General features: G+C 40.2%; 5 protein-coding genes across 7 annotated transcripts; 2 read left to right on the top strand and 3 right to left on the bottom strand.

Annotated features, from left to right (window-relative positions):
- Window positions 1-1,603: 1,603 nt before the first annotated feature.
- Window positions 1,604-2,743, bottom strand: LOC135944230 (uncharacterized). The gene is made up of 6 exons (XM_065491044.1): window positions 2,642-2,743; window positions 2,516-2,571; window positions 2,349-2,458; window positions 2,080-2,284; window positions 1,885-2,019; window positions 1,604-1,831 (listed from the first exon to the last, which is right to left on the bottom strand). Exons 1-6 carry the CDS (start codon window positions 2,697-2,699, stop codon window positions 1,637-1,639), a joined length of 759 nt encoding a protein of 252 aa, XP_065347116.1. The 5' UTR covers window positions 2,700-2,743; the 3' UTR covers window positions 1,604-1,636.
- Window positions 2,744-3,693: 950 nt separating this feature from the next.
- Window positions 3,694-7,834, top strand: LOC135943469 (C-type lectin domain family 17, member A-like). Of its 3 annotated transcripts, none has more exons than XM_065490010.1 (5): window positions 3,694-3,792; window positions 3,854-3,887; window positions 3,947-4,002; window positions 4,056-4,170; window positions 4,281-4,573. In XM_065490010.1, exons 1-5 carry the CDS (start codon window positions 3,721-3,723, stop codon window positions 4,517-4,519), a joined length of 516 nt encoding a protein of 171 aa, XP_065346082.1. In that variant the 5' UTR covers window positions 3,694-3,720; the 3' UTR covers window positions 4,520-4,573. The 3 variants fall into 3 exon arrangements, with proteins under 3 accessions (XP_065346082.1, XP_065346084.1, XP_065346083.1); XM_065490012.1 differs by lacking the exons at window positions 3,854-3,887; window positions 3,947-4,002; window positions 4,056-4,170; window positions 4,281-4,573 and adding exons at window positions 7,094-7,124; window positions 7,176-7,231; window positions 7,285-7,399; window positions 7,535-7,834 and having other exon boundaries at window positions 3,695-3,792; XM_065490011.1 differs by lacking the exons at window positions 3,694-3,792; window positions 3,854-3,887; window positions 3,947-4,002; window positions 4,056-4,170; window positions 4,281-4,573 and adding exons at window positions 6,914-7,034; window positions 7,094-7,124; window positions 7,176-7,231; window positions 7,285-7,399; window positions 7,535-7,834.
- LOC135943471 (alpha-N-acetylgalactosamine-specific lectin-like) lies at window positions 4,892-5,737 on the top strand. The gene is made up of 5 exons (XM_065490014.1): window positions 4,892-5,013; window positions 5,076-5,103; window positions 5,157-5,212; window positions 5,266-5,380; window positions 5,438-5,737. Exons 1-5 carry the CDS (start codon window positions 4,945-4,947, stop codon window positions 5,668-5,670), a joined length of 501 nt encoding a protein of 166 aa, XP_065346086.1. The 5' UTR covers window positions 4,892-4,944; the 3' UTR covers window positions 5,671-5,737.
- A 383-nt stretch (window positions 7,835-8,217) lies between the features above and the next one.
- LOC135943075 (uncharacterized) lies at window positions 8,218-11,750 on the bottom strand. The gene is made up of 20 exons (XM_065489475.1): window positions 11,658-11,750; window positions 11,328-11,608; window positions 11,236-11,269; window positions 11,119-11,183; window positions 10,958-11,069; window positions 10,655-10,899; window positions 10,512-10,577; window positions 10,422-10,455; window positions 10,293-10,360; window positions 10,135-10,237; window positions 9,784-10,080; window positions 9,665-9,729; window positions 9,573-9,608; window positions 9,321-9,438; window positions 9,157-9,266; window positions 9,030-9,104; window positions 8,936-8,972; window positions 8,801-8,877; window positions 8,649-8,748; window positions 8,218-8,565 (listed from the first exon to the last, which is right to left on the bottom strand). The coding sequence occupies exons 1-20, from the start codon at window positions 11,722-11,724 to the stop codon at window positions 8,285-8,287; spliced, it is 2,271 nt and encodes a 756-aa protein (XP_065345547.1). The 5' UTR covers window positions 11,725-11,750; the 3' UTR covers window positions 8,218-8,284.
- Window positions 11,751-18,973: 7,223 nt separating this feature from the next.
- Window positions 18,974-19,862, bottom strand: LOC135943467 (C-type lectin domain family 17, member A-like). The gene is made up of 5 exons (XM_065490003.1): window positions 19,725-19,862; window positions 19,631-19,664; window positions 19,527-19,582; window positions 19,359-19,473; window positions 18,974-19,271 (listed from the first exon to the last, which is right to left on the bottom strand). Exons 1-5 carry the CDS (start codon window positions 19,797-19,799, stop codon window positions 19,033-19,035), a joined length of 519 nt encoding a protein of 172 aa, XP_065346075.1. The 5' UTR covers window positions 19,800-19,862; the 3' UTR covers window positions 18,974-19,032.
- Window positions 19,863-19,921: the final 59 nt, after the last annotated feature.

Below are 19,921 nucleotides of genomic sequence, written 5' to 3'. Positions count from 1 at the left end.
TGCTCTTTGCTGGACCCGCGAAATGCTCCGCCGTGTCGTGCAAGAACACGGCCGTTCCGCGAATATTTTCTTTGCTTTTAGATTTTCTGCACACACGCAGCGAAGAAGAAAAGGGCTTCAAATCTATCCATAGAAAAATTAAAACTGTTTTTTTCTTTGCGGTTTTGCCGGTGCTGTTCATCTCCAATTTTTATCTTTGTTTATTTTGCCCCCGCGGAGAGCTGCAACGAGTACTCGGACGGGATGCACCGCTTCATCGGCTTTTTCTCCTGTCGCAAATTAATTTGTTTTCAATATTTCCAATATTTTTTATGGTCACAGCACCACCTTCCTCACATAGCCATTATTTGTGTGTGCAGCGTTAACTGCCGCTGGCCGTTGATAAAAAAAACACAGCAGCGAGTGTCGGTCGGTCGGTGTGTCGGTTTCCTCTTCTGGCCAGTTGCGTTGCATTAAAAAAATTAAATGCTCTCTTTTAATTATCTAATTGGTTTTATGATAGCACAGCGCTAGTTTATCAACAGATTCACAAATAAAGGTTATTAAAAAATCGCGAGAATATTTTTGACACGCAAAAAATTGGACATGAACTCAGCAAAAAAGGAGTTAATTATCAAAAATGATCACAAGAATGTTTTACACACCCTAAAATATTGAAAAATACTTTGCAAAGGAAAGGGTTAATTCTTAAATGAAAAAAAAAAACAATAAGCGCTTGAATGCTCACTTTATATTTTTCATTGGCGCCACAGGGACCGCGCCAGCGAGCTGCTTGCTGCGATAAAACTGATAAAAGGCGTCGCTTTTGTGCTGTGAGCTTGACCCTGTCCGACACATTAAATATATTATAGAAGCAAATTGGTGGATTTAAATGCGAGAACCGATTTCCCCGCAGATTTGGAGCGTCCATTGAACGCAGAACATATTTTTTGCTCACCACAATCGCCGGATCAGTGTCTAAGAAACCTTTGTCAAGCCGCTTATTTTACATTTATAATTAATTAGGGATTTAAAATAGCAAATTAATTTTTTTTCTCGAGTAAATATTCTTAAAAAAAATTATTGCTGCACTCTCCAAGGGTTTTAAATATAAAAGAAGTTTTTTTTCTCAAAAATAGCCTTCAGGAAATTAATAAGAGTGTGAAATGAGCAAGAAGGAAAGGGAAACATTAGTAAAAATGACGTTTATTGCAAAAATTATTTGGAAAATGTCAAATAGTTTTAAAATGCTTGCGAAATTTTGCTCGAATTGATGTTTTAAGGCGCCAGAATAACCGATTTACTACGTGAGAGGAGTTTCACGCAGAGGAACATGCTGAAGATAAAAATTTGAACATCTCAAGAAAGTCTATCTTTTTATATTCTGCTGTAAAATGCACTGGTCTGCACGACTTTGCGTGTGCGACAACAAAATGCTATCTCTTTTTGTCTGGCTATCAGCTTGTGCGGCGGCCATGCGTGTTTTTACACCGCACCGCCACCTCTGACAAATTTTTCAAAGCACTTCGAGCAATTTTTTATATCAGTGAGTGTAATTAAAAAAATTAAATCGTTAATTTTTGAGCAGGGAAAACAAATTATATCCTTATATTACATTCTGTGTTTGCATTTAATTTCCATTAATACAAACTAGATATCAAACATTATCCACCTCTGGGAGCTCAGCAATGATGTTTGAGCGGAAGTGGGCGATATTTGTGAACGTCCAGTCACTGTCGCTCACGAATCTCCAAGGATCGCAGCTATAAATACTGAGAAAGCCATGCATCTGTCCATTGATTGCGATAAACGGATTTCGATTAATATAACCAACGAACTCATCACTAAAAGACTGAAAACAAAAGCGAAAGTTTGTTTAGCACAAATATAAAATAATTTACGAACCAAGCAAAATTCTGGGAATAAGCATTCTAGATTGTAGATGCAAACATCGGTTTCGCTGATCGACTGGTTGAAGGAGGCGGAGCAGTTGTCTTTGCTCATCACCGTAACATCGGCGAATTTATTCAATACACCGCCCTGCGACGAGACAGTTAAATTAGAACAGAAATGAAATCAACAATATGAAAGTCAACTCACTGTCGACGAGTAATCGAAAAAAAGCAGCTCTGCGTTTGGAGTGTCGGCGGAGAGATCGTAGAATTTCGACTCTTGAAATGAATATTTTTCTCCACTCATCTTTTTACAAACTTTCAAGTAGAAAAAATTGTCGTTTACAATCCCGGCTACTTTTGCTACGCGATGTGGGTTGCTCAGCTGGTCTATAACCGTGATCTCCGATGGCCTAGGACAACGAAAAATGCATGAGAACTCTTTTGAAGAAAAGATAAAGAATGGAAAATACTGACTTCATCCCCTTTACGCGACTTGAAGTAAGAATATACTGGCTGCTGACCAACAAGCCCACCTCAGAGTCAATATAATCCAATTCCACATTAATCAGTAAATCCAACTTCACCTTTTTACAGGGGTTAAATAAACAGATCGGGTTGAGGAATAATGATAAATTATATACCAAATAGGGATAGACGGACGGATCCACTACCGAGATGTTATTTTGACTCTCAGCCGCTGCAAAACAACAAACAAACCATCAAACATATAAGGTATAAAATTCTTATTTCAAAGGATATATACGAACCTAAAAATGTGCAGCAGACGAGCACGCTGACAGCGAGAAGAACCTTCAAGCACGGCATTTTGATGTACCCTGACAGTAAGTTTCCTTTCCTCCAGTTTATAAAGCAGCCTGAACAATATGAGGAAGACGCGTTATATTTTTTATTATCTCGCGCAGACACTTTTTATCCTTTTTCCTTCTTGATACAAATTGCGTGTCTCTCTCATTTTCCTCAATTAAAAAGTTTGATTATGCATTTATGAGGAAAACGCGTTTAGATTGGCGCCTTCTTTGTTCTGCCATATCGCTTATCATTCTAAATACCGTGTGAAAAGTGAAAATCATATACTGCGTAAAATCTAAATAAAAGAATCTATATGAGGACTCACGCTCTGCACTGCAGCGCCACAACATCTCAAGCTCAACTAGCATATTTGACCACGCCCTCATCTTTGAGTTCCTTGACCTTTCTAGAAACGTACAAACAGCGTACGCTTCATGTGCTCGAGCAACCGGAGAATATATCTTCCTCAATCGAACCCGACTAGGGGTAAACATCAAAATTAAAACAGTGCAAATAGATTCTAAAAATGACAGGGCGGCATACTCAAATCCGTATAACATCAATTTATGTCTGATAATCCAGTTCCAATTCCTTCCAAATCCTTTCAACTTCAATAAACATGAAAATCATCTGCTTTCGTTTTAATCAATCGAATGGCGTATCTCTTCAATTAAATAATATTATGTACATCCACTGGGAATCCAAATACCTTTTACATTTCCCAATGCAGATAAACACTTTAGAAAGCTCTATTTCAGTGACCTTATTGTAAGCTTCACCCTTGACCCTCACGGTCGGATATGAATTATCTCTTTCAGGTCAGAATCCTTGACCTCACGCATTTGATTGTTAAATTTACGACGAATTTTGTTGATATTTTTGGAGTCTCAAAGAGGGACAAGGTTTGTTTTTGGGCCAGAGTTCATCAGACCGAGGTGATTCTGGGTCGCGTCGCACACTCGATCGGATATAAAAAGGGGCAAGCGCTGCTCGTTCATCATTATCTGTGGTCAGCTGAACGCACAGAAAGGACGAAATGCATTCTTTAAGCCTTTACCTCTTTCTGCTCGTTGGAATTTCTGCTGTGCTCGCCGCTCCAGCCGAGGAGGTAAGAAGCTCTATAAATTCTGTATCTTGGACCATTTATTAATTTCTACCCTTTTTTCTAGACAACCACTGCCCAGCCGAAATGCCCGCCATCAAGTAGATCTATATAATTTTCTTGAATTATAATTTTTGCTAAATAACCTCTAATTTTTTAGGCATCGAAACGCATTTGCTCTCGAACGGCAAGAAGTACTTCTTCCACAAGGAGTGGGTAGGTGTATAGTCTTTTGAAAGAGCCGCGTGTCTTTATAATTTTGTCTACAGTCAAACTTCGACAAAGCAAAGAATTTTTGCCAGAGAAACAACGGCCGTCTTCCGATCCTCGACACGCGTGAAGATCTGGACGTGGTGCGCGCAAAGGCCGGAAAAATCTCTGGAGGTGAGTTAATATTTAATTTGTGGCCTCACACTTGACCCTGGAGTCGAAACAGTGCCTTACAAAAAATTTTGATAATTTTTCCTGAGAAAATTTTAATTATATTATTATAGTTGCGTGGTGGGTGGACGCGTCCGACGAAGGACGGGAGCCTGGACAGTACAGGTGGGCCAACGGAAAGGAGCTGCCCCTCAACAGTTCGCTCTGGTTCAAGCAAGCGAAGCAGCCCAATTCGTTTGGCCCTGGCCAGAGGACTTGCGTGACCTTTTCCACTTGGTACGGAGATTTGCTCTGGGACGAAAGTTGCGGGAAATCTCAATTTGTCGTGTGCCAGGCCAACGATGGGTGCTAAACCACACTCAATCCTTGTGTGAAAATTTGAATAAAAATTTTAGAAACACTGAAATTATTTGGCTTTTAATTTTTTAATAAAATCAGAAAATCCAGTTGATTGATTGCAAACTTCACTCGATAGTAAAAGAAACCATCCATTTGATCTTTATCCTGCGTATATTCAAAGTCCGTAAATGCTCCACTTGCGCTTTATTTGTGTTTGAGATCAGAAACCTCGGCCTCAGATTTATTTATCAAATTGACGTCACTTTATCTCGATATTTAAATTGCTTTTTTGGGGTTTTGGGGACAAGGTTTTAGGCCAAAGTGTATCAGCCCGATGTGTGCTCCAGTATAAAAGTTGGCAAGCGCTGACCGTTCGTCACTCTCTGTAGCCAGCTGAATGCACAGAAAAGAACCTCTCATTCAGGACGAAACGCTAAAATGCAATCTCCAACCCTTTACCTCTTTCTGCTTGTTGGACTTTCTGCTGTCCTCGCTGCTCCTCCCGAGGTAATGCGTCCTAAATTTTAAGTTTGAAACTATTGTCATTTATTTTTGGTCTTTTTATCTAGATTGCCAAGCCGAAATGCCCCCCTTCAAGTAACGCCCATTTTTTTCTCATTATTACTGTAAAATAACACAATTTTGTCCAGGCATCGAATTGCACCTGCTGTCGAACGGCAAGAAATACTACTTTCACACGCCATGGGTACTAATTTAATGATTTAACCCCATCTCGCATTTTTATAATTTTGTCGCCAGGTGACCTACGATGAAGCAAAAGGATTTTGCGAGAGCAACAACATGCGGCTTCCAATCATCGAAACGATTGACGAACTGGACGTGGTGCTAGCCAGGGCCAATACCACCGTCGGAGGTGAGAAACAGTGGCGCCTCTTTAGTTCCACATTGGAATCGATTATATTTATTTTAGTTTCGTGGTGGGTGGACGCGTCCGACATTGGACAGGAGCCTGGACACTTCAGGTGGGGCAACGGACAGGAGCTGCCCCGCAACAGCTCGCTCTGGCAGGAGGAGCAGCCCAATTCGTTCGGCCCTGGAAAGAAGACGTGCGTTTTCTACTCCTCGTTTTTCGGAAAGCACCTGTTCGACACAATCTGCGACGACATCTACTGGGCAGTCTGCCAGGCCGACCAAGGCTGCTAGAAAGTAGAAGCCTGACCCGAACTCTGTGTGTGAAATTTAATAAAAAATTTTGCTCCATTTTGACAAATTTCTTAATTGTTTTTAACTATGAACTGGTTTTCTCGGCATTAAAAGACAAAAAATCATAGAATACAGAATTTTCACGTCGTTTTCAATTTAAAGGAATTGCTGTTGAATTAAAATAGATCAGATGATGTTGAAGATAATTATTTTATTTGAAAATTTAAAATGCAATACATCCAAAACTATTCAGTGTGTGATTTCTTAGCGCTCACTTTATAAATTCTTCTGCATTTCTGGTGCAAGACGGAGAAAACGTGATGAGGAGGGCAGCGCGGCTTCAGCGCTCGGCTCGGGGCGTCGGCCACCTTTTTCTTCGGCACCTGACAATCAGCCATCAGCATTGCCGAGCAGAGCAGACAAATGAGCAGTCCAAGCCGGAGGAGCTTCATCTGGCGAGACTGGACACTTGGAAATGAGCCTAGAGCGAAGATAAATGTAAGGAAAGGAAAACCACAGCAGACCGGAGGTGCTCATTAGTCGCATGGGAAAAAACAAACACAGGATATGTGCGTAATCACATTTTACTTTGAATATACGCGGTCTTCGCGGCTGCGGTCTTGGCGTTCACGGTCCTCCTGTTTTTAAAGCAGCCAGAGCAATGATGAAGAAGCGTTTAACTTTTTTATCTCGCGCAGACACTTTTCATCCTTTTTCCTTCCTGATATAAATTGCGTGTCTTATTCTCATTTTCCTCCGTAAAAGTTTTATTGTGCATTTCAGAAGATAATAAATTCGTTCTTTTTTCTTTATCATTCTTTTTATGTTTCGTTCTCACGTCATGAAAATTTGAAGTTCGCTCTTGATATAGAATTGTTGCCAACATTATTTCCGCGTTGATATTCGCGGACCACGGCAGAACAAAAGAGACAGCGTATGTATTATTATCAGAGCAATCTCTATTATAAAAATGCGCGCTGGATTTAAATAAAAGCACTGCACATCGAGCATTTTAGAAATCTCTATTTCAGTGCCGTGGTCTGACCGGGATCACGGATATGAATTATCTCTTTGGGGTCGGAAACCTTGACCTCGCGCATTTGATTATTAAATTTACGACGAATTTTCTTGATATTTTTGGAGCTTCAATGGGACGCTAGGATTGTTTTTGGGTCAGAGTTCATCAGACCGAGGTGACTTTCGGTCTCGTCGCGCTCTCGATCGGATATAAAAAGTCGCGAGTGCTGCTCGTTCATCACTCTGTCGCCAGCTGAACGCACAGAAAGAACGAAATGCATTCTTTAAGCCTTTACCTCTTTCTGCTCGTTGGAATTTCTGCTGTGCTCGCCGCTCCTGCCGAGGAGGTAAGAAGCTCTGAATTCTTTAATTTGAAATCATTTATTAATTTCTGAATTTTTTCTAGACTACTGCCAAGCCGAAATGCCCACCATCAAGTAAATTTTAACTTATTTCTTCATTAAATTTTTTAATATCCTAATTTGTAGGCATCGAAACGCATTTGCTCTCGAACGGCAAGAAATACTTCTTCCACAAGAAGTGGGTAGGTGCATAATCCTTAGAAAGAGCTGCACGTTTTTATAATTTTTCCTGTAGTTGGACTTTGACGACGCGAAGAGTTTTTGCAAGACAAACCACGGCCGTGTTCCAATCCTAGACACGCGTGAGGATCTGGACGTGGTGCGCGCAAAGGCCGGAGACATCGCTGGAGGTGAGATAATCTCTTGACCTCTTGTAGCTTTTCACTCTTGACCTTGGAGTCGAAACAGTGGCGCCTCGTAATTTTTTTTTATCATACAAAACGTATTTTCTCTGTTGTGCGAATACTTTTATTTAATTCTTTTAGTTGCCTGGTGGGTGGACGCGTCCGACGTAGGACAGGAGCCTGGACAGTTCAAGTGGAGCAACGGACAGGAGCTGCCCCTCAACAGTTCGCTCTGGTTCAAGCAGGAGAATCAGCCCGATTCGTTTGGTCAAGGCAAGAAGACTTGCGTGGTCTTTTCCACGTGGTACGGCAGGAGTCTGTGGGACGAAAGTTGCGGGGATACAAAATTCGTCGTCTGCCAGGCCAACGATGGGTGCTAAACCAGCCTCAATCCTTGTGTGAAAATTTAAATAAAGATTTTTACATTGCACTTTGAAAAAATACAGTTTTTAATTTTTAAATAACATTGAAAATCCCGGCAAATTGATTTAAAAAATATTAATATTTATAAAATGCACGTGATGTATTATTTAAAATTTTATAATCACAAAAAACCAACTAATGCAAGAGCCCCTTCTGATATCTTAATATTTAATAAATAATTTATTAAGTGCCTGCAGCAGGTGGAAGTATGCAACCGGCGTTGCTTTATTGTCTAGCGAGTTGCAAATCGTTCGTGCCACGCAAAAAATCTGAACTCACTCGATTGTGACCAGAGTCACGTAATCAGGGTGACGGCAGCTTCAATTTTAGCCCTATCTTGTAATTTATGGATAAAATTTCATTTTGTAATGATTAGACATTTTAAAGAAACACAGTTCTTTAGGCCAAATTTATTAAAATAATTTCAACATTTATGCCAATTTCACCCTGACGTTTTCCTTTATTTTTCTACATTGGTTCGCAAATAAAGCTCTGAAACTGATAGTCCCTGGTCGGATATTTATGAGGATTAATGTAGTAGTCGTGAATGTCCAGGTCCGATCTTGAAAACATTAGGATTGTTCCTCCATCGCCGCCAACGCTGGCGATCGACTCGTCGCAGGGATACCTGCGGGCCGGATCAGGGTCGAGCATGTCGTCGGTGAGCAGGGTGCGGCTGCGACACCACACCTCGTGCGTCCTGTTGATGAACTCCGTCTCACCAAGTATCAAAAAGGGATAGAAAGCCCCTAAAAATCATTACAACAAATATGTAAAAGGGAATAATCTGAAAGTGGTCGTCGCATATCTTTGGTATTCAAGGTTAATTTACCGGTTATATTGTCCCTAGCGTAGAGAAAATCTGCAAGCGTCTGAGGCTCGTAAAGCCTCATGCCGAGTTCACAGCAACGTTGGAATGCCGTCACAGGGTTCTGCAAAAACGTAACAATGAATAACCAAAATTTCGTCATAATATTATCTTACGGAGTTTCCAGTATCCCCGTCGTAGTTGCCAACGTAATAAGTCTTGCTTTGAAAGGTCACCTTGGCACCCATGTCGTCTTAAAATGACAATAATCAAGGAAAATAATACGTATAATTGCTAAATTTTTAAATCACCATTGCCCTGGCTGTTCAGTAAATCGATAGCTGATTGCTGCAGAAAATTTTTACGATTTTAAATTGATTTAAAGGAAAATTTAGCAAAGCATACTTTTGAAACGCAAGGAAAATTATTCGAAAGCCAACAAGTCCTGCGTTTCGGAATGCAAGGAGTAGGAGGTTCAATCTATTTTATTTTTAATTATTAATGAATTAGTTTCATAGTTTATAATTCTGACCGCAGGACCGCTGCCTAGGTTATTCGAAACCATGTTCGAAACCAAGTCTGGAGTCTTCTCCAAGCCGCATTTGTAAGTTTCGTACGCCGTCACGCACTCATCATCAGCATCTTTAAAATAGAGAAGTAGTTATATATTGGTCGGTTTCGAAAATAAAAGTCGACTTTTGCCGCTGCACTCGTCGAAAGCAACGAATCCCTGCTCCATTTTCTCAGGCTCCTCCATAGACGCGAGTTCCGCTTGTCGCAAAATTGCAATGGAATTCAATCCTCCGACCCCAAACTAAGATTTAATTCATTAAATCTACAGTGATCAATAGCAAGGATTAATAAATCAGGGGCAGATAAAATTCTAGATAAATCTGAGAATTGTTCGCCCCACAACACTAATTGGGGCTTTAAAAGAAGCATTTTTACCATTCCTAATTTGACTCCAATGCATTTCAAAAAGCACTGCAACATTTCAAATTGACCTATAAATTTCAAAATGAATAAAACAAGAAGTGAACCTTCAATTCGAGAGAAATGTTCGCAGTAAGAAATGCTGCGGTGTTACTAAGCAAATCAAGTTCAGCTAATTGAAAATTTGAATTTAAAGAATGTAATATATTAGTCCAATTAAATATACCACTAGTGATTTGCCAAATTTCCATGCATTCGTTCTGCAAAGCGACCTGGCTGGTGCCCTTTTTGCGCACTTCACAAACGAACAACTTCTGATCATCGCAATTCGCGGACGCCAGCATCACCGATCCGTTTCTTGCCTCGACGTAAACGCAGTCCAGTCCTGCTTTCGGGTGTCCCTGCTTCCACCTGAGCTCAGGGTTGACGAAATTGCGGCCCAGAGAGCACCACCGAAAGTTTGAATCGCAACCTAGTTCGGTTCCAGAGAGCCAGAAGTCTCCGTAGGTCACCGGAGCATATCCTTTGATGTGGTGTAATTCTGATAATATTCACTAAAAAGAGAGAAAAAACTTACTCTTGATAATTTTCGAAACGCATTTGGTTTTATCCGCGGACTCTAAAGAGGTCAGGGTCAAACCCAAACTGCAGCAAAGGTCCCAGGCACTGCCCCAGTCCAACTAAAGATTTATATTTGTCATGCTTTTAATTTAAATGTTTCAGTTAAGTCTATACTCTAGTTATATTGTAGAACAAGAAATTTCGTCCGCATCCAGAATACCATTCACCGTAAATGGGATAGTCTGGAAATTATTAATTTTAAGGACTCTTCGATAAATAAAAAAGGTTATATATATATCGTACCGAGGAGAACATTTTCAGGGCCAAACAGGGTGACCTGATTGCGGTGTTTATTTTAAACTTTTTGTTAATTAAACTATCTTCTATTTTTACGTTTCGCTGACACGGCTTTTTTGGGCACGAAGATACACAAGGCTTTCGCGTGGTCGAAATCGGCATCTAATTTCACAAATCAAGAAATTAATGTTGTGGATGAACATGACGCATTCTAATGGCTGTGGGAAAATATTCCGTACCTTGCAGGCGTAGATGTATTTGCTTGCGCAATTCCGGTCTGTGAGGATAGTACCTGTGGAATTCAAAACAAAGCGGAAGTGGAGACAGCTCTCGTTTCCGTTTTTGTTGTCAGGTTGGCCGCTTTCCCACGTTAGACTCTGGTCTAGGATGGTGGGACCGTTGGGCTCGCACCACGACCACTCGCCCACCGGAGCCCCTTTCCACGTGCCGCTAGTCCAGTAGTTGAAATTCACTTTCCAGTCGTCTGAATTTGTTATTTTTATTATATTTATCAAATTAAATATTTTAAATCAGGAGTTTACCTTTAAAAACGACTGTCATATTTGTAAGGCCCGCTTGCTCCTCAGCATCGTCGATTTTGAGAGTCTGCATTCCCAAAGCGCAGCATTGACGCCAGCTCGCCTCCCAACTCATCTTTTTCCAAAAGATTTTTAATTTTGTTTCATCTTATTAATAAAATTACTGGTTTGTTTCCCAAGAGATACGTGTATTTTCCTATATCAATCCAAATTCCGTACGATGTTTTGTCTTATAGAATTAAAATTTATTGATGGAGTAACTTATCAAAGTTTTCTTTTACTCATCAAGTTGCCAGCCGTGTCAAATAAGGATGTCTGAAAGCATTAGTATTTACAAGTGTAAATAATCACTTAAATAATTAAAGAAGATCACGTTTTTGGTGCACGTCTTAGGACAATTTACTGTGAACTGGCAGATGTAGGGCAGAAGATCGTGGCAATTCCTATGCACCACTCCCTTCTTTTCAGGGGACGATATCAAAACAGCCAGACAGCTTTCTAGACTGGAAGGAGGCACGTCCGATGGCATCCAGAAGTTGGACAAAGAGACCAGCGCCGAAGACATGATGTGGCCAGTCGAACACCATCCGTACCTTTTTCCAGATTCGCATTTCTCGTCAACATTCGAGCCACCCGTCCAGAACGAACCAACAACTGTTTTTAGTTTAATCGATTTAAATTTAAGTATTCGGTTGAATTTTACCTTCTTTCAAACTGGCAAGACATTTCAGTTCCTCAACGGAAGTTACAGCCAAGAGCGACATGTCCATCGCCTTGCAACGCAATCCGGCTTCGTTTCTCGACACCTTCAAGGGATTAGTGGACTTGAAGATTTTTTAGTTTGTTTTTCTCACATTAACACTAGAAACGAAGTATTTTTTCTTGCACAAGGTTGTGGTTAGCACTGAACCCTCCGCTGAAAGTTAATATCGATTTTTTTATTTATACATTGTTTGCTTTAAGTTCTATCTTTTACCTGATGAAGGCTTAGATGTTGGTTTTCCCTGGGTAATTAACCAATTTTGATCTTAAAGTCATATTTAGTGATTTTAATTACCAAAAGAAATTGATCAAAGTCTGTGCACATCATGGAACAGGATTTGGGCTGAAAATCCAATCATTTTCAATCATTTGCGTCGCCTTTTCAGTTTTGTATTCTACTGCTATTGTGGTGGTTGATGTACTCGTAGTTGTTGTTACTGCTTTGGAGGTCGTAATTGTTGTTGGTGCCTCGGTTTTGGCTAAACCAGTTGTCGTTGGAGATGTTGTAGTTATCACTTCCGTCGTAGTTGGAATTGCAGATGATGAAGAAGTGGTAGCGACACTGATTCCAGTCGTCATAGCGCCACTTTTGCTTTCAAAAACTGGTCGAAAAGTGGGTGCAACTGCGGGGGTTGGCGAGTTTTTGATGGAGGAGACGATAATTCTTTGGATTGTAGTCTTTTCTATGATTTCAATCGGTTCGGTCCCTTCAGATGTGGCAACGCCCATACTCGGGCTGTCCAACTCTTGATCTTCAATATTAATTAACTCAAAGATTATTAAAAGTAGTAATTAAATCTGGTTAAATCTCGTTTCAAATTTCGAAATATCATGTATAGCTATACATTCTTGAGAAATGCATCAAACGAATTGACAGAGATTTTGAAAAAATATATATACTTGTCGTGTCAACGTTGGGTTCCGTGAATGTTGGCGCCACATTGACGTCATCAGAGCTTCCTGTCGAAGCGACTGTTCTGTTCAACGATGCTTGCGAGCTGGTGTGCTTGGGAAACAAAATTTTTGCTGGCAATTTTTGAAATGAAATATTTCAACTCACTTTGCTGATTTCCCTCATTGTCGTTCGGGCCCTCTTGGACGTCGGCAGACATCTTTTGATGCCGCAGCACTTGATGATTGCGACCCTCCGCGATGTTTTCGCATGAGCAGCTTTGAAATGTGTTACGTAACAATTTTTGTGAAGTACTGAAAACGTACCAGCAATTCCCTTAACACGTCTTAGCCTTTTCCCATTCTGTGAATAAGCATAACGAAGATGAATATGAATATTTCTTCACGAGTTTAAACTTACGAGAAAGATTGCTTCTCCAAAAATGATCAGCATTGTGGAAAATACGACGCTCATGAATAGAAAATTCATTTTTTCCCTGTCGGCTCTGCAGCTGGACTGCGATGTACTGATGGAAAAATCACAACTCGTGATCGGCAGCTCACGTTTTTAATCATGAGAACAGATACATACGTACATCCTGTTTTCCTAGTTGCCGCTTGCGCACTTTCCATGACGGCCGATGCGGCCTATATTTTCTAGTTTATCGTTGATGAGGACTGCTTTTTGTTATATACAATGTTTTAAGCAATTTAAAGATTTTAAAATTTAAAAATTATCCTTAATGTTTTACCATCTGTTAATAATTAAATTAAAATCGATAGTTAGAATAAATCATTATTTTATTTGTTTAGTACCGGCATGATTATCACAGCAAAAGAGATATTTCACGTAATTTATTGCAGGATTTGCAATTTTGCAATGGAAATAACTCTTTATTGATGCTGTTCAATAAAATGGATGACAAGATCCGAATGGTATGATTTTTACGGCCCTTGTTTCATCGTTAAAAAAAAGTATTCGTGAACGAGTATGAGGCAAACTCTCCTGAATAAAAATTGACGTGTAGAAAATCAATTTGTGCTCCTATCTTGCATTTGTATTGTGCAAGAATATTCATACAATATAGGCTCAAGTAATGAAAACCTTACATTAAGCTTACAGATTTTAATTTTAGCGCCTGGCGGGAAAGTGTTGCTGTAACACCAGTGGATCTTTTAACTGCACACAAAATTGTATCAAACAAAACCTGCAGTCGCTATAGTTGCGTAGTCCTCTCATCAACGATTTTATCTCGAAAATTTAGGCCAGTGGCCATCATGGAAAAAGCACTCAAGCGGCAGCAAAACAGGATGAAACCATTAAAACGTGTGACGGAGCTGCCGAAAAATGAAAACGTGCGATTCCCCATTAGTTCGACGCAGTCCAGCTGCGGAGTCGGCTCGGAAAACATGAATTTTCTTTTCATGTGCGTCGTATTTTCCTCATTACTGATCATTTTCGGAGAAGCCATCTCCCTCGTAAGTTTTAAATTCATGAAGACGTTTATATTATTTTATTATTACGCTCACTCACAGAATAGGAAAAAACATAATTCAAAACGTGTTAAAGAAATTTCTGGTAGGCTCAAATAGTTTTCAGTATTTTATAAATAATTTTAAATTTGGAAGCTGTTCATTATCCGAAATCATCGAGGAGAGTCGCAATTATCAAGTGCTGCGGCATCAAAAGATGTCTGCCGAAGTCCAAGAAAGCCCGAACAACATCGAGCAAAGTGAGTTAAAATCACCCATTTATTTCGAACAATCTAGCAAAAATGTTGTTCTCCAAGCTTGCCAGTAGCCTGCCAGCATCGGTGAACAAAACAGTCGTTTCGACAGGAAGCTCTGATGACGTCAATAGCGTTGCAACATCATTTACGGACCCAAGTGTTCTCACGACGGGTATATTATTTTGCAAAATGTTCTGACAACGTTTGCTGCAGCTCTCAGCGTTATTTCGAAATATGAAACGAGTATTAACAGATATTTATCTGACAAAAATTGCTTTGAATAATTTGATGTATCATTTTAAACATATATCTATAACCAAATTTTTAAAAAATTCGATCCTAATGAAATAAATAGTAATGTTTTGCTCACTTTCATTTAAAAAGTGCTCGGTATCTTTAAAGATCAAGAGTTGGACAGCTCGAGTAAAGGTTCGGACACATCTGATGGGACTGAGTCAACTGACATCATAGAAATCCCTACAACCGAAAGAATTTTCGTGTCGGCCATCACAAACTCGCCCACCCCCGTTGTTGGATCAAATTTTCCACCCGTTTTTAAAAGCACTAGTGGCACATCTGCATCTGCAATTCCAACTTCGAAACAGACAGATGCAATATCTCCAACGGCGACTGATGCAGCCAAAACCGTGGTTCCAACAACCACTACAACCTCCAAAGCTCTTCTAACAACTACGAGTACAACAACCACCACAATGGCAGTAGGATAAAAAGCCGAAAAATCGACGCATATTATAGAAAATAATTGTTTTTGCAGCCCAAATCCTGTTCCATGATGTGCACAGACTTTGATCTATTTCTTTTGGTAATTAAAATCCCTAAATATGACTTTAAGATCAAAATTTGATAATTACGCAGGGAAAACCAACATCTAAGCCTTCATCAGGTAAAAGATAGAACTTATAACTAAGCAAACTATATATAAATACATTTTAACTTTCAGCGGATGGCTCAGTGCTAACCGCGACCTTGTGCAAGAAACAATACTTCGTTTCTAGTGTTAATGTGAGAAAAACAAACTAAAAAATCTTCAAGTCCACTAATCCCTTTTGAAGGTGGCGAGAAACGAAGCCGGATTGCGTTGCAAGGCGATGGACATGTCGCTCTTGGCTGTCACTTCCCTCGAGGAACTGAACTGTCTTGCCGGTTTGAAAACAGGTAAATTCAACCGAAGTCTTAAAATTGAAATCGATTAAACTAAATACAGTTGTTGGTTCTTTCTGGACGAGTGGCTCGAATGTCGACGAGAAATGCGAATCTGGAAAAAAGTACGGATGGTGTTCGACCGGCCACAACATGTCCTCGGCGCTGGTCTCTCTGTCCAACTTCTGGATGCCATCGGACGTCCCTCCTTCCAGTATAGAAAGCTGTCTGGCTGTTTTGATATCGTCCCCTGAGAAGAAGGGGATGGTGCATAGGAATTGCGACGATCTTCTGCCCTACATCTGCCAGTTCGCAGTAGACTGTCCTAAGACGTGCACAAAAAACGTGAATATCTTAATTTATAAATAGTAATTTACGCTATTAAATAATATAAATGCTTTCAGCCGTCATTATTTGACACGGCTGGCAACTTGATGAGTAAAAGAAAACTTTGATAAGTTACTCATTCAATATCTTAATTTAAATGTTAGACAAAACATCGTATGGAATTTGGATTAATATTGGAAAATACACGTATCTCTTGGGAAACAAACCAGTAATTATATATCATAAGTTCTAATAAAATAAAAATAATTTGAATAAAGATGAGTTGGGAGGCGAGCTGGCGGCAGTGCTGCGCTTTGGGAATGCAGACTCTCAAAATCGACGACGCAGAGGAACAAGCGGGCCTCACAAACCTGACCGTCGTTTTTAAAGGTTTACTCTTTTGATCTTAAAAAAATCATCGCGATACATATCATAATCTTGCATTAATGATTAATAATATTATGAATTCAGACGAATGGAAAGCGAATTTCAACTACTGGACCAGCGGCACGTGGAAAGGGGCTCCGGTGGGCGAGTGGTCTTGGTGCGAGCCCAACGGGCCCACCATCCTCGACCAGGGTCTAACGTGGGAAAGCGGCCAACCTGACAACAAAAACGGAAACGAGAGCTGTCTCCACTTCCGCTTTGTTTTGAATTCTACAGGTACTATCCTGACGGACCGAAATTGCGCCAGCAAATACATCTACGCCTGCAAGGTACGGGATCATATAAGGATGGAAAAACTTACATTTAATAATTTGTGAAAATCCTAGATGCCAATTTTAACTACTCCGAAACCGTGTGTAGCTTCGTGCCCAAAAAAACCCTGTCAGCGAAACGTAAAAATACAAACTTAAAATTATAATGCAAAAATTAAAACAATAAACACTTCAATTAGCTCACCCTGTTTGGCCCTGAAAATCAACTTATCAGTAGGATATATATACCCTTTTATTTATCAAGAAGAAGCCCTTAAAATTAATAATTTCAGACTATCCCTATTACGGTGATTGGTTTACCGGATGTGGACGCAATTTCTTGTTCTACAATATAACTAGAGTATTGAATTTACTAAAATAAATAAAATAAACACAATATATATCTACAGTTGGACTGGGGCAGTGCCTCGGACCTTTGCTGCAGTTTGGGTTTGACCCTGACCTCCTTGGAGTCCAAAGATAAAACAAAATGCTTTTCTAAACTTGTCAAGAGTGAGATTTTTCAATCCCGCCTTATAAATTTAATAAAATATTACGATCAATAAAGGATATGCCCGATTCACTATTGGCGATTTCTGGCTTTCTGGAACCGACCTAGGTTGCGATTCAAACTTTCGGTGGTGCTCTCTGGGCCGTGATTTCGTCGACCCTGAGCTCAGGTGGAAGCAGGGACACCCGAAAGCAGGACTGGACTGCGTCTACGTCGAGGCAAGAAACGGATCGGTGGTGTTGGCCACCGCGAATTGCGATGAGCAGAAGTGGTCCGTATGTGAAGTGCGCAAAAAGGGCACCAGCCAGGTCGCTTTGCAGAACGAATGCCTGGAAACCTGGCAAATCACTAATGGTATATTTAATTAGTTTATTTATTAATTGCTTATTATTATTTTCATTTAGCTCAACTTGCCTTGCTTACCAACCCCGCTGAATTTCTTACTGCGAACATCTCTCTTGAACTGAAGGTTATTCACTAATGTTTTTAATTCGAATTTTGTAGATGATTTTTTAATATTTCAGTGCTTTTTGAAATGCATTGGATTCAACTTTGGATTGGTAAGTTAACATAATTTAAAGCCATAAAAATAGTTGGCGCATTTTAAAGAAATTTTCAAAACCATAGCTAATCACTGGTGCAGATGCGATTTATTGATTTTTAAATCTTAGTTTGGTGTTGGAGAATTGAATTCCATCGCAATGTTACGTCAAGTGGAGCTCGTGTCCATGGAGGAGCCTGAGAAAATGGAGAAGGGATTTGTTGCATTCGACGAGTGCAGTGGAAAAAGTTGACATTAATTTTCTAAAACGACCAAATATTTGCTAAAATATTGAAAGATGCGGACGATGAGTGCGTGACTGCGTACGAAACTTACAAATGCGGCCTGGAGAAGTCTCCAGACTTGGTTGCGAACATAATTACGAATAACCTTGGCAGCGGTCCTGTGGTCAGAATTTAATTAATTTAAAACGTAATAAAACTAAAAAATAAACACGCATAGATGTACCCTCCTACTCCGTGCATTCCGATTCGCAGGACTTGTTGGCTCTCAAGTAATTTACCTTGCGTTAGAAATGTAAACTACTATTTCCTGAGAGTAAATATCACAATATTAAAATCATACATAATTTCCGCAGCAAGCAGCTATCGATTTACTGAACAGCCAAGGCAATGGTGAGTACACTTGATGATTTATTAAATTTATCAGGATACAAAGTATTTCAATTGATTTTGTAAGATGACATGGGGATCAAGAAAACCGTTGCAGAAAAGATTTATTACCATGGAAATTACGACGTTCGTATAGGAGACGCCGTAAGATAATTTTGCTTTGAACTTTTTTAATTTAATATGAAAAATTTGCAGAGCCCTGTGACGGCATTCCAACGTTGCTGTGAACTCGGCATGAGGCTTTACGAGCCTCAGAATGTAGCAGATTATATTAACGCTAGGGACAACATAGTCGGTAAACATCAAGAAAATATAGCGACGCAGTTTCAGATTATTCCCTTTTAATTGTGTTCGATGGTTTTCAGGGAATTTTGGCCCAGCCCTGCTGATACTTGGAGAGACGGAGTTCATCAACAGGACGCACGAGGTGTGGTGTCGCAGCCGCACCCTGCTCACCGACGACATGCTCAGCCCTGATCCGGCCCGCAGGTATCCCTGCGCCGAGTCGATGCCCAGCGTGGTCGGACCTGACGGAACGGTCTATATGCATGCTAGGATGGACCTTGACGTTCACGACTACTTCATCAATCCGCAAAAGTATCCGACTAAGGATTATCAGTTTCAGAGCTTTATTTGTGAGCCACTGTAAAAATATCAGAGTGAAATTTGCACTACCAATTCAGGTTGTTTTGCACTCTTTAAAATACTGAATAATTAGATTTTATCTGAGTATTTTTAAAGAAAAGTTTTAATTAAAATCCATCTATTCAAAGTGTGCAGTATGAAAATCTTTATTTCAATTTTCACACAAAATTGGAGTCTGGTTTAGCATCCGTCGTTGGCCTGGCAGACGGCAAAATTCGTGCCCCTGCAACCTTCGTCCCACAGGTGTTTGGCGTAAAACGTGGAAAAAACCACGCAAGTCTTCTTGCCTGGGCCGAAAGAGTTGGGCTGATTCTCCTCCTTGAACCAGAGCGAGCTGTTGAGGGGCAGCTCCTGTCCGTTGCCCCACCGGAACTGTCCGGGCTCCCGTCCTACGTCGGACGCGTCCACCCACCACGCAACTAAAATAATAAAATTAAAATTCCAAAATCAGTAAGTCGAGTTTTTAAATAAATAAATTTTTTCATTAAAATCAAAGGGATTCTCACCTCCAGAGATGTTTAAGGCTTTGGCGTGCACCACGTCCAACTCCTCACGCGTGTCCAGGATTGGAAGACGCATGTTGTTTCTCTTGCAAAAACGCTTTGCGTCCTCGTGGTCCACCTGCAGATTAAATTATAAATACGTGCAGCTCTTTCTAAAGGTTATACACCTACCCATTTCTTATGGAAGTAATATTTCTTGCCGTTCGAGAGCAAATGCGTTTCAATGCCTAAAAATAGGTTTTTTTTAAAACTTAAATAAAGATAATTAAATATACTTGACGGCGGGCATTGCGGCTGGGCAGTAGTAGTCTAGAAAAAAAGTCAGAAATTAATAAATGATTTCAAGTTAAATAATTTCGAGCTTCTTACATCCTCGGCTGGAGCGGCGAGGGCAGCAGAAATTCCCACGAGCAGAAGGAGGCAAAGGGTTTTTAGAGATTGCATTTCGTCTGAATGTGAGGTCCTTTCTGTGCGTTCAGCTGGCCACAGAGTGATGAACGAGCAGCGCTTGCAACTATTTATATCCGATCGAGAGTGCGACGAGACCGAAAGTCACCTTGGTCTGA

This window comes from Cloeon dipterum, chromosome 4 (assembly GCF_949628265.1).
Source record: "Cloeon dipterum chromosome 4, ieCloDipt1.1, whole genome shotgun sequence".
NCBI classification, from domain to species: domain Eukaryota; kingdom Metazoa; phylum Arthropoda; class Insecta; order Ephemeroptera; family Baetidae; genus Cloeon; species Cloeon dipterum.
This window is presented reverse-complemented; position numbering and strand designations above follow the sequence as displayed.

What these genes read in the sequence shown, in the direction of transcription:
- LOC135943471 (XM_065490014.1), top strand. Translation starts at nt 4,945, where the DNA reads ATGCAATCTCCAACCCTTTACCTCTTTCTGCTTGTTGGACTTTCTGCT. An exon ending in TCCTCGCTGCTCCTCCCGAG is followed by an intron (nt 5,014 to 5,075) that starts GTAATGCGTCCT and finishes CTTTTTATCTAG; the next exon opens with ATTGCCAAGCCGAAATGCCC. An exon ending in ACTACTTTCACACGCCATGG is followed by an intron (nt 5,213 to 5,265) that starts GTACTAATTTAA and finishes TTTTGTCGCCAG; the next exon opens with GTGACCTACGATGAAGCAAA.
- LOC135943467 (XM_065490003.1), bottom strand. Translation starts at nt 19,799, where the DNA reads ATGCAATCTCTAAAAACCCTTTGCCTCCTTCTGCTCGTGGGAATTTCT. An exon ending in TCGCCGCTCCAGCCGAGGAT is followed by an intron (nt 19,665 to 19,724) that starts GTAAGAAGCTCG and finishes CTTTTTTTCTAG; the next exon opens with ACTACTACTGCCCAGCCGCA. An exon ending in GCCGCAATGCCCGCCGTCAA is followed by an intron (nt 19,583 to 19,630) that starts GTATATTTAATT and finishes ACCTATTTTTAG; the next exon opens with GCATTGAAACGCATTTGCTC.
- LOC135943075 (XM_065489475.1), bottom strand. Translation starts at nt 11,724, where the DNA reads ATGGACATGTCGCTCTTGGCTGTAACTTCCGTTGAGGAACTGAAATGT. An exon ending in CGTTTCGAAAATTATCAAGA is followed by an intron (nt 10,081 to 10,134) that starts GTAAGTTTTTTC and finishes ACCACATCAAAG; the next exon opens with GATATGCTCCGGTGACCTAC. An exon ending in AATTTGGCAAATCACTAGTG is followed by an intron (nt 9,730 to 9,783) that starts GTATATTTAATT and finishes ATTTTCAATTAG; the next exon opens with CTGAACTTGATTTGCTTAGT.
- LOC135944230 (XM_065491044.1), bottom strand. Translation starts at nt 2,699, where the DNA reads ATGCCGTGCTTGAAGGTTCTTCTCGCTGTCAGCGTGCTCGTCTGCTGC. An exon ending in CGTCTGCTGCACATTTTTAG is followed by an intron (nt 2,572 to 2,641) that starts GTTCGTATATAT and finishes GTTGTTTTGCAG; the next exon opens with CGGCTGAGAGTCAAAATAAC. An exon ending in AGTCGCGTAAAGGGGATGAA is followed by an intron (nt 2,285 to 2,348) that starts GTCAGTATTTTC and finishes TCGTTGTCCTAG; the next exon opens with GCCATCGGAGATCACGGTTA.
- LOC135943469 (XM_065490010.1), top strand. Translation starts at nt 3,721, where the DNA reads ATGCATTCTTTAAGCCTTTACCTCTTTCTGCTCGTTGGAATTTCTGCT. An exon ending in TCGCCGCTCCAGCCGAGGAG is followed by an intron (nt 3,793 to 3,853) that starts GTAAGAAGCTCT and finishes CCTTTTTTCTAG; the next exon opens with ACAACCACTGCCCAGCCGAA. An exon ending in GGCCGGAAAAATCTCTGGAG is followed by an intron (nt 4,171 to 4,280) that starts GTGAGTTAATAT and finishes ATATTATTATAG; the next exon opens with TTGCGTGGTGGGTGGACGCG.